At 39.6% G+C, this 11,501-nt stretch overlaps 1 protein-coding gene across 2 annotated transcripts in view; it reads right to left on the minus strand.

The window, feature by feature from the left end:
• Window positions 1-11,190, minus strand: part of LOC126162744 (protein archease-like) — a 104,232-nt gene extending 93,042 nt beyond the window's left edge. Inside the window, exon 1 of one of the 2 annotated variants that reach the window (XM_049919424.1) lies at window positions 11,042-11,190. In XM_049919424.1, coding sequence (XP_049775381.1) covers window positions 11,042-11,093 — 52 coding nt within the window. In that variant the 5' untranslated portion in view covers window positions 11,094-11,190. The other variant, XM_049919425.1, reaches the window with a different exon arrangement.
• Between the last annotated feature and the right edge of the window lie 311 nt (window positions 11,191-11,501).

Here is an 11,501-nt window from a genome sequence, read left to right on the forward strand (position 1 = left end):
CGCACTGACCTAATGGTTACATTCATTGTACATTGATTTCCGCAGGTATTTCATGCAGTGTTGCTTGTCTGTTAGCACTGACAACTCTACGCAAATGCCGCTGCTCTCTATTGTTAAATGGAGGCTGTCTGCCACTGGGTTGTCTAAGGTAAGAGATAATGCTTGAAATTTGGTCATAATACTGAATTCCCTAATCATTTCCAAAATGGAATGTCCCGCGAGTCTAGCACCAATTACCATTCCATGTTCAAAGTCTTAATTCTTGTCGTGTGGCCATAATCATGTCACATAAATCACCTGTGTGCAAATGATAGCTCCACCAATGCACTGCTCTTTTTATACCCTGTGTAAGCGATACTATTGCTATCTGTATATATGCATATCATTAAGCCTTGATTTTTGTCATCTCAGTGAATATAGACTGCTTGACAAAATAAGTCAAGCATCCGGAAGAGGTATGACCCATTTATCAATGATTTGGCAGTCCCTCCAACCTGTATGCATGAACTGATTTGGCTGGGAAACCTGTTGTATCCTCTCCTTTAAATGTTGTAAATGGGCCTCGATATCCTAGATACTGGTATTGGGACTGAGTTGACATCCAATCTAGTCCCACCCATAATTCTTTCAGAGATCACACCAGTCATGCGAATACCTCAACACCACGCAAACATTTCATAGACACGCTCTCGTTTGTGGAAGATCACTGTACTGTTGAAAAATGGCCCACAATATTGTTGCACAACAAGTGACATGAAGATTCAGGATGTCCATGATGTATCGTTGTTTATCACGGGAGATCCCTCAACCACTACCATCCATGACCAGAAATCACACCTGATGGCTCCCTATACCATGACACCAGGCGTAATACTGCTGTGCCTCTCCCCAGGTCACTGCCATACTCACTGTCTATGGTCATCCTTGATAGTGCAGAGCCACAATTTATCACTGAATGCAACATGATATCATTCATCAAACCACACTTCCATGTCATGGCACCACACAAAATGCAGCTGCTCGTGCTGTGGTGTTTATAGCAGCCTACACATGGGACAGTAATTCTCTACTTTGGCTGCTGCTACTTTTTGAACAATCGAGTGGGATGACAGAATGTTGCAAAGAATTTATTACTTGTTTCAGATGGCAAGTGCAGATGTGAAGGGGTTACAAGGCACTTGGTGCACAATACTATGATCCTCCCTTGTGGTAGTCAGACATGGTTAACTAGAACCTTGATGAGTATGTCTGCCCTCAGGTTCCCACGCAGTCCAACATCAAGCCAATGTCACACCAGAATGCTTCCAAAAGTCTCGATATCGCATAAGTCAACCAGCCAGCAAAATGGAGACCCACAGTGAGACCCCTTTCAAACTGTCAGGTGCTGATAACATGGTCTCACACGAGTACGCTGCATCTCCATGTCCTTCACATTGATCAATCAACAAGTGATGCTGTTCATGCTCCTTATATACCGTAACAGGCCGGGTAACACCACTAAATATGTAAATATGAACAACACTAAATGTACTCCAGTGGTCATTCTACTTGGGAGAGTGAATTGAAACCCACTCATTTATATACCCACCAACAGTATGTACATGTGTGCAGTTACACCTACATCTCATTATGTCTTGTTATTTCCTGTTCTCTCTGTTTCACTTTGCAATCTGAATATTTACAGAAACAGAAATGTACCATAAATTACACCTACTATTATTGCTACAGTTTTTAGTACAGAAGAACATGACTAGAAAAGAGCACTTTTGAGTGACATACATTTTTCAAAAAAATCACTAAGACCAAATTTAAAAACTTACTATAGAAATCAGCTTAAAACCAGAGGAAGTGAGGAAAACTTCACAACCTTTGAAATGGAATATGGTATACAATCAGCAGGTCTATCATTCCTACAAGTCATTCAAAACAATGTATAACAACTTTGCCATGCCTCTTCAGTCCAAAATACCACTGGGAATTGTCAAAATTTATAACAGTTCAGCTGTTGCTATGAAAATTGCATACCACATACAACAGACATTTTGTTGGTATGTACATCATTTTAAGGTTTTCCAGCATCATACTTCCTAAATTCATCTTGTGTACAAAGTATTAGAATCTCTAAGAGGCATTTGGTATAATTACCTTTGTGCCCTAACAGTTTTGCAAAAGATATTCATTCTTGATCAGAGGAATTTTATGTTGGCACATGCCCCAATCATCCACACTCATTGTGTCATGGGTAATTTCCAAGACGCCTTGGGTATCAAAGTCGCACCCTCACTGTGGGTGATACATACTGAATGCCCAACTGTCAAGGCACACTGAGTAAAAGGATCAATGATTTTAGTTAAATTACAGGGAAGGTAGGTGGATCAATGTTTATTAATAATAGAGTAACATATTTGATATATTTATTAAACATTGATCCACTTACCTTGTCCCACAATTTAATTAAAAAACATTGATCCACCTACCTTCTTCCACAATTAAAAGCATGACTATTAATAATGTTCTACCACATTCTCTTGTCAACGTCCAGACTGTGCACCTCGACACTCGGGTGTTCAACATGTATCGTTCGCAGTGAGGGCCCAACTTCAGTTCCCAAGGCTTCTAGGAAACTATTGTGGCATGTTTTCCAGATACTGTCACAGATACGCATAAGTGACAAACTGCAACAAACACACAATTTGAATAATTAGGTCATCAAGTATCAGAAATGACACTGAAGATATTTGCTTTGAGACAAGTACCACCCCACATTGTTTTACTTAAAGAATATGATGTAGAGATATTTATGAAGTCTCTTGTGACAGAGCCCTTAGATAAAATAGCAAGTTCTTGACGACAGTCCCTATCATCCACCTTCAGCTACCTCCAAGGCAAAATCTGACATTTTTAACACTAGTAAGGCTTCCACTTTTATGCTCAAGGAACACACCATATTGTTTGGCTTATATTGTCAAGACATCACACAAAATGTAAACCCCCAGTGCACACAGATTACATTTGCACTTGCTGCTTAGTGTGACTTGCAGTGCCATTCAAAACAGGCAGTAAACTTCAGGATCATTCATCTGTGAGTTTCCTTTGACAAACACTTGCTTCTGTGAACTGCTGAGTGTATGACCTGTGTCTCTGTTACAGTTTCCCCACAATCTAATTTCAAACAGATTCCCAGCAGTTTAAAACAATGACTATAACACTCCAATGTGTTAACACTTTTTCCAGTTTCTGACATGCTTTTTCAGCTCAGCAATACTCCACATAAGCTGCTTAACATAACTGCTGCAACATTCGAAATCAATGGGACCCTCTGGCAGAGATCTTTTACAGGTTACATTTCCATTTAATTTTTCTTGGGGGCTGGAAGCCAGGACTGTTGTGGCGCCCATTCAAGACCAGATTTAACTTTCTTGCTGTAGCATCGCAAACAACATATAGGTCAGTATGCATCCACCAACCTTGCATCTAAGTCAATTACTGACACTTACAATTGGCCACTGTGAAAATGTCAAGAATTCTAATGTTTCAAGAACCTAAAAGCGGCTAAGAACAGCCTTGGTGAAGCCAGAGACAGCTTCACGATTTCCTTCCTATTTATCAAAGAAACAGTAGAAGAAAGATTTACTGGCCAATCATTTCATAACTGACATAACACCAATATGTTTGCTGTTGTCACCAGCTGCTAATTCTTTCATGGAGGACTTCAACGAATGAGCATTCAACACAGCTCCACTCCATTTACCAGGAATCTTCAACCATGAAGAAGATGCATTTTAACTTGGCTGCAGGACAATAGTGTGCTGCAGCAATTCATTGACCACATAAACGTTACACCTACACATGAGATTTGCTATAGAGATGGCAAAGAATCGAAGTTGGCTTTCTTAGGTGTATTAGTTGAATGGAAACAAGGTGAAAGGTTGGCCATAGAGCATACAGCAAGCTCACTCATATGGGGTAGAATCTCTGCAGGTGTTAACTTGCATCATCCAGCTCAGAAGAGCCTGGGAAATTTCCTCTCTTGCGAAACTTGTTAATGACAATCACCAATCTTCCTCTGGTACAAAATTATTTATGGTGGATGAATGAAGTTATACTCTTTTGAAAATGCATCTGATATGGTAAAGACCTACGCACAGTAATAGCTATAACTCTTCAACCTACTCCGAGTCTGTAATCATGTTAATCACGTTAAAAGATCACTGTAGGTTATGGTCAGATTGTGTACATGAAGTTATCTCGTTGTTGTTGTTGTTGTTGTGGTGGTGGTGGTGGTGGTGGTGGTGGTTGTGGTCTTCAGCCCAGAGACTGGTTTGCTGCAGCTCTCCATGCTACTCTATCCTGTGCAAGGTTCTTCATCTCCCAGTACCTACTGCAACCTACATCCTTCTGAATCTGTTTAATGTATTCCTATCTTGGTCTCCCTCTACGATTTTTACCCTCCATGCTGCCCTCAAATACTAAATTGGTGATCACTTGATGCCTCAGAACATGTCCTACCAATCGATCCCTTCTTCTACTCAAGTTGTGCCACAAACTTCTCTTCTCCCCAATCCTATTCAACACTTACTCATTAGTTATGTGATCCACCCATCTAATCTTCACCATTCTTCTATAACACCACATTTAGAAAGATTCTATTCTCTTCTTGTCCAAAATATTTATCGTCCATGTTTCACTTCCATACATGGCTACACTCCATACAAATACTTTCAGAAACAACTTCCTGACACTTAAATCTATACTCAATGTTAACAAATTTCTCTTCTTCAGAAACGCTTTCCTTGCCATTGCCAGTCTACATTTTATATCCTCTCTACTTCGACCATCATCAGTTATTTTGCTTCCCAAATATCAAAGTCATTTACTAGTTTAAGCGACTCATTTCCTAATCTAATTCCCGCAGCATCACCCGATTTAATTTGACTACATTCCATTATTCTCGTTTTGCTTTTGTTGATGTTCATCTTATATCCTCCTTTCACGACACGGTCCATTCTATTCAGCTACTCTTCCAGGTCCTTTGCTGTCTCTGACAGAATTACAATGTCATCGGCGAACCTCAACGTTTTTATTTCTTCTCCATGGTCTTTAATACCTACTCCGAATTTTTCCTTTTGTTTCCTTTACTGCTTGCTCAATATACAGATTGAATAACATCAGGGAGAGGCTACAACCCTGTCTCACCCCCTTCCCAACCACTACTTCCCTTTCATGCCCCTCGACTCTTATAACTGCCATCTGGTTTCTGTACAAATTGTAAATAGCCTTTCGCTCCCTGTATTTTACCCCTGCCACCTTCAGAATTGGAAAGAGAGTATTCCAGTCAACATTGTCAAAAGCTTTCTCTAAGTCTACAAATGCTAGAAATGTAGGTTTGCCTTTCCTTAACCTATTTTCTAAGATAAGTCGTAGGGTCAGTATTGCCTCTTCATGTTCCAACATTTCTACAGAATACAAACTGATCTTCCCCGAGGTCGGCTTCTACCAGTTTTTCCATTCGTCTGTAAAGAATTTGTGTTAGTATTTTGTTGCCATGGCTTATTAAACTGATAGTTCAGTAATTTTCACATCTGTCAACACCTGTTTTCTTTGGGATTGGAATTACTATTTTCTTCTTGAAGTCTGAGGGTATTTCGCCTGTCTCATACATCTTGCTCTCTAGATGGCAGTTTTGTTAGGCCTGGCTCTCCCAAGGCTGTCAGTAGTTCTAATGAAATGTTGTCTACTCCCGGGGCCTTGTTTCGACTTAGGTCTTTCAGTGTTCTGTCAAACTCTTCAAGCAGTATCGTATCTCCCATTACATATTCATCTACACTCTCTTCCATTTCTATAATATTGTCCTCAAGAACATCGCCCTTGTATAGACCCCCTATGTACTCCTTCCACCTTTCTGCTTTCCACTCTTTGCTTACAACTGGGTTTCCATCTGAGCTCTTGATATTCATACAAGTGGATCTCTTTTCTCCAAAGGTGTCTCTAATTTTCCTGTAGGCAGTATCTATCTTACCCCTAGTGATATGTGCCTCTACATCCTTACATTTGTCCTCTAGCCATCCCTGCTAAGCCATTTTGCACTTTCTGTCGATCTCATTTTTGAGACGTTTGTATTTCTTTTTGCCTGCTTCATTTACTGCATTTTTATATTTTCTCCTTTTCAATTAAATACCATATTTCTTCTGTCACCCAAAGATTTCTACTAGCCCTCATCTTTTTACCTACTTTATCCTCTGCTGCCTTCACTACCTCATCTCTCAAAGCTACCCATTCTTCTTCTACTGTATTTCTTTCCCCCATTCATGTCAATTGTCCCCTTATGCTCTCCCTGAAACTCTATACAACCTCTGGTTTACTCAGTTTATCCAGGTCCCATCTCCTTAAATTCCCACCTTTTTGCAGTTTCTTCAGTTTCAATCTACTGTTCATAACCAATAGATTATGGTCACATCTGCCCCTAGAAATGTCTTCCAATTTAAAACCTGGTTCCTGAATCTCTGTCTCACCATTATATAATCTATCTGATACCTTCTAGTATCTCCAGGGTTCTTCCATGTATAGAACCTTCATTCATGATTCTTGAACCAAGTGTTAGCCACGATTAAGATATGCTCTGTGCAAAATTCTACCAGGCAGCTTCCTCTTTCATTTCAATCCATATTCACCTACTACGTTTCCTTCTCTGCCTTTTCTTACTATCGAATTCCAGTCACCCATGACTATTAAATTTTCGCCTCCCTTCACTATCTGAATACTTTCTTTTATCTCATCATACATTTCATCAATTTCTTTATCATCTGCAGAGCTAGTTGGCATATAAACTTGTACTACTGTAGTAGGCGTGGGCTTCGTGTCTATCTTGGCCACAATAATGTGTTCACTATGCTGTTTGTAGTAGCTTACCCGCATTCCAATTTTCTTATTCATTATTAAAGCTACTCCTGCATTACCTCTATTCGATTATGTATTTATAACCCTGTATTCACCTGACCAGAAGTCTTGTTCCTCCTGCCACCGAAGTTCACTAATTCCCACTATATCTAACTTTAACCTATCCATTTCCCTTTTTAAATTTTCTAACCTACCTGCCCGATTAAGGGATCTGACATTCCACGCTCCAATCCATAGAACACCAGTTTTCTTTCTTCTGATAACAATGTCGTCCTGTGTAGTCCCCGCCCGGAGGTCCAAATGGGGGACTATTTTACCTCCGGAATATTTTACCCAAGAGGACTCCATCATCATTTAACCATACAGTAATGCCGCATGCCCTCGGGAAAAATTACGGCTGTAGTTTCCCCTTGCTTTCAGCTGTTTGCAGTACCAGCACAGCAAGGCTGTTTTGGTTAGTGTTATAAGGCCGCATCAGTCAATCATCTACACTGTCTACTGAAAAGGTTGCTGCCCCTCTTCAGGAACCACACGTTTGTCTGGCCTCTCAACAGATACCCCTCCATTGTCTCCATTGTGGTTGCACCTACAGTACGGCTATCTGTATCACTGAGGCACACAAGCCTTCCCACCAATGGCAAGGTCCATGGTTCATTGGGGGGGGGGGGGGTTATTTCATGAATGAAAATATTTCTTTTGACAAACTATGTACACAGTATGAATCATACGTACATATAACATGGGGATAATGAAGATACATAAAATAAGTAATAAGAATAAAAATGGGACAACTAGAGTGTGAAGAACTGCACACATTGGGCGACAAAAAAGCTTTCAAAGTAGGCATTCCGTTTGAAAAGCTACAAATCACACAAGAACCAGAATTCTGGCCAGAAAACATAAAAGTACGTCGATTTTGTTTCCCAAGACGATCAATGGAAGAGGGAGCAGAGCTCAACTAAACTAAGATGAAAACCAAAAGAGCAAGAAATAAAAGCAGTCTCGTGGAATACAGAGGGAGTAAAAAGTGGTCTTCACCTAACACCAACAGACATTCTGCAAAACTCTGATCTGGCAATTCTAACAGAAACCTTCCTGATAGACAGCTGGCAACATAAAGATTTCTACAATCATCACCTAATGGCAAAGAAGGGAGAAAGAGGACAACCCATGGGAGGAATATATAACCTACTGAAACCCTGGATGACCAATACCAAAAAAATCATAAAACAAGAAGATAGTATGCTAGTAGAAGCAGCAAACATAAATAGAACTGCAGCCTATTTTAAACTGCACACAAATGCTATATAAATAATTGACGAAATAGTCACACTCATCAAACAATGCGACAGCAAACCCACCATTATCGCAGGCGATCTCAACTGCAGAATAGACTCAGAAAACTATAAAACAAAACTAGTCATTGAAACGCTAGAAGAAGATGGTTTCACCCTACTTAACGATAGACAGATACCTACATACATATGCCACAATGGGAAAAGCACCATTGATATCGCATTAACAAGAGGAGGAATAGAAGGAAGTATTCAACCAAATGGCATGACTCCATTACTCCTATACAAAAGCACATTCCAATGAAGATAAAAATAAATATCGTCATATTACCGCCAGCAAGAAAGACCCACCAAATCGCACAAAGAAAAATCCGCCTAGAAAAATTAACAAACCAGCAAGAACAATTAACACAAATAGAAACTTTAATAGAGGAAGGAGACCCTGAAAAAGCAACAGACCAAATAGAAGACCAGTGATATAAACAAAACCAAAAACAAGGACGGCAAAAAGATGGTTTGATGCTGAATGCTACAGCACACAAGGAACACTGTTCTAAGAACGCTCCACAGATTAAGAAACCAGCACGACGAGGAAACATACAAACTGTACGCAGAAGAGAGGAGAATCTACAAAAAACTAATAGAAGAGAAGAAAAAAGAATACATAGAAAGAGAGGCAAAAAGAGAAGCGGAAGAAGCAGAGAAAGGCCCATACATAGCAGCAAGACCAAGAAAAATGGCTCATACACCAAATACAGACATGAAAGAATGGGAAGACCACTTCAGTAAGATACTGAACAAACAAGGAATCTAAACAGCCCCAAAGAAAGAGAATCAACATCAAACTAAGGAAAAAGACAATACATGGGAACCTCTAAATGAAGAAGATGTGAAAGACGTAATAAAAGCACTGAAGAACAAGAACGCAGCAAGACCCAAAAATATATATAATGAACTTATAAAGGATGCAAAAGAGGCCCTCCAACACACACGGACCAAACTATTTACCAAATGTCTGGAACTTGGAAGAATTCCGACACAGTGGAGACACTCGACAATAAAAGTTCTCTACAAAGGTAGAGGAGACCCAATGGACCCAAAGAAGTACAGAGGCATAGCCCTGGAAAAAACTCAATTCAACATGTTTTCAAAGATAATTACACAAAAAATCCAAGCCTCTGCGGACAGTCATCTCCCAGAACAACAAATGGGTTTCAGATCTGGAAGATCAACACTTACGGTAGTCAGGCTTCTTCTAAACAACATCGACAAAGCGCTACAAAAGAAACAAATGTTCTACACAGTGTTCATAGACTTTACCAAAGCCTTAGACCTACTAGAAAGAGATCTCATAGTCCGAAAACTGGAAAACACAGTGGGAGAAGATAGTGTACAGGCAAGAATAATCAAGTCAATCCTCGAATACAACTTACTCACAATATCAGACAACCTCTTTTTTTCGAACCCCGTTCTGCAATCGAACAGTCTTACACGGTGACCCAATGAGCCCTTTGCTGTACATTCTTGCCACTGAAGAAGTACTCCTAATTGGAGAAAGTGAAGAAGATGTATATGTATATGCGTATTCATACGCTGATGACATAGCCTTAAGTTCAACAGATATACAGAAGCTGCAGAGAATCATTGAATAAATAGACAAATGGTGCAGTGAACACAAACTACACATAAACATAACAAAGACAGAAATGGTAATTTTCAGAAAAGGAGGCAAAACACCCAAGAAGGCGGAAATCAGCATCAGAGGACAAAAAATAAAAATCTCATCAGACTTTAAATACCTAGGAGTGACATTGCAACCAACAGCCAAATGCTTCATAAAACATACAACAGAACGTGCAGCCCAAGCAATAATAGCAATACAGGACATCAAAAACATCCGCCTACTCATTCTAGAAACAATCATGAAATTATTCAACACAAAAATCTTGCCAATCCTGGTCTATGAGATGGAGGTTATATGGGACCACCTGACAGAAAAAAAACTTAAAAAACACTAGAAAAGATAAAATCGACTTATCTAAAAAGAGCACTAGGTCTCTCAAAGACAACAAGATCTAGACTAGTGTACCTGCTACAGAGAGACATTCCTAATTGAAGACATCAGACTTCCATATAGGCTATGATGCCACACACCAGGGCTTCCAGAAAGCAACTGAATATCAGAGGACAAACGAGAAAAAATATGGCTCGAGTTCTATGGCACCGAAGCAATGGACAGCACCAAAGTTCGAACAGCGACATGTCTTAAGTAGACTTTCTATTGACGGCTTTAATCATCTAATCTGTAAAAACAAAACTTATCACAACCCAACCACAATATGTGTATGAGAACTGTGTAACGAAGCCTGTGAACGATATCACATAGAACTGTGCAGTAAAAGAGCGAAATCGATAAATGAATATATAAAAATGTAAAATGTTATGCAAAGTAACTGTATACGGCTATTTGGCTGCAATTTATTAAATAAAATAAGTAATTGCAATACAAATACAACAATCTGGTACTCACGCAACACGGCACGTATTCTGAAGGCAAGTGCCTCTTGTATCAAGGCATGCATCTTCGGCGATTTTCAAGGGCTGCCATCACATACGACATACAAATACATCTGTGATGTATGATAAAGATGCTTGTGCATGACACTCTTCCCAGCGCAAAACATGTCATAACATGTTTATATTTACCTCCTATTAGTAACACTTCAAAATTGAAACAATAACACGCAGCCAAATCCAGACTGCATCTGCATTGTCAATATAAATAGAAATGCTGTTACACACCAGCCACTGACGACTGATCATTTTCGGATACAATGGTCTTCACTCACATTCATATTTCACAGGCGGCAGCTTGAAATCCTCCTCTGTAAATTCCTCCATGGCCTTTGTATTGTGTTACGTATAACCATGCAACATTGACAGCGACACTTCAAAATACACAGATAATAGATACATTTAACCTTATCAACGCAAAGATACTAATTACATTCTTAGAGAAAAAGCTTAGCTTCCATAGGCATGTATTACTTGCACGCACGTTAACTTCACAACCTGTTGGGTAAGACGAGGAACATGTGGAAGTAGCCTGCTTGCACACTATCATGTGCATGTTACGAAAGCTGAAAGGCGCTTTAAGCCAGGTTTCCACAGGCATGAATTCCTTACAAGTGCATACCTCCACCTCCTTTTGGATACGTACCGTAAGTCAACGTATATGTGGAGAAACTCAATTTGCACACAGTCATGCCAACTTACACGTAAGTTACGAAAGTTAAAAAGTTCTCTACT

This window comes from Schistocerca cancellata, chromosome 2, assembly GCF_023864275.1.
Source record: "Schistocerca cancellata isolate TAMUIC-IGC-003103 chromosome 2, iqSchCanc2.1, whole genome shotgun sequence".
Taxonomy (NCBI): domain Eukaryota; kingdom Metazoa; phylum Arthropoda; class Insecta; order Orthoptera; family Acrididae; genus Schistocerca; species Schistocerca cancellata.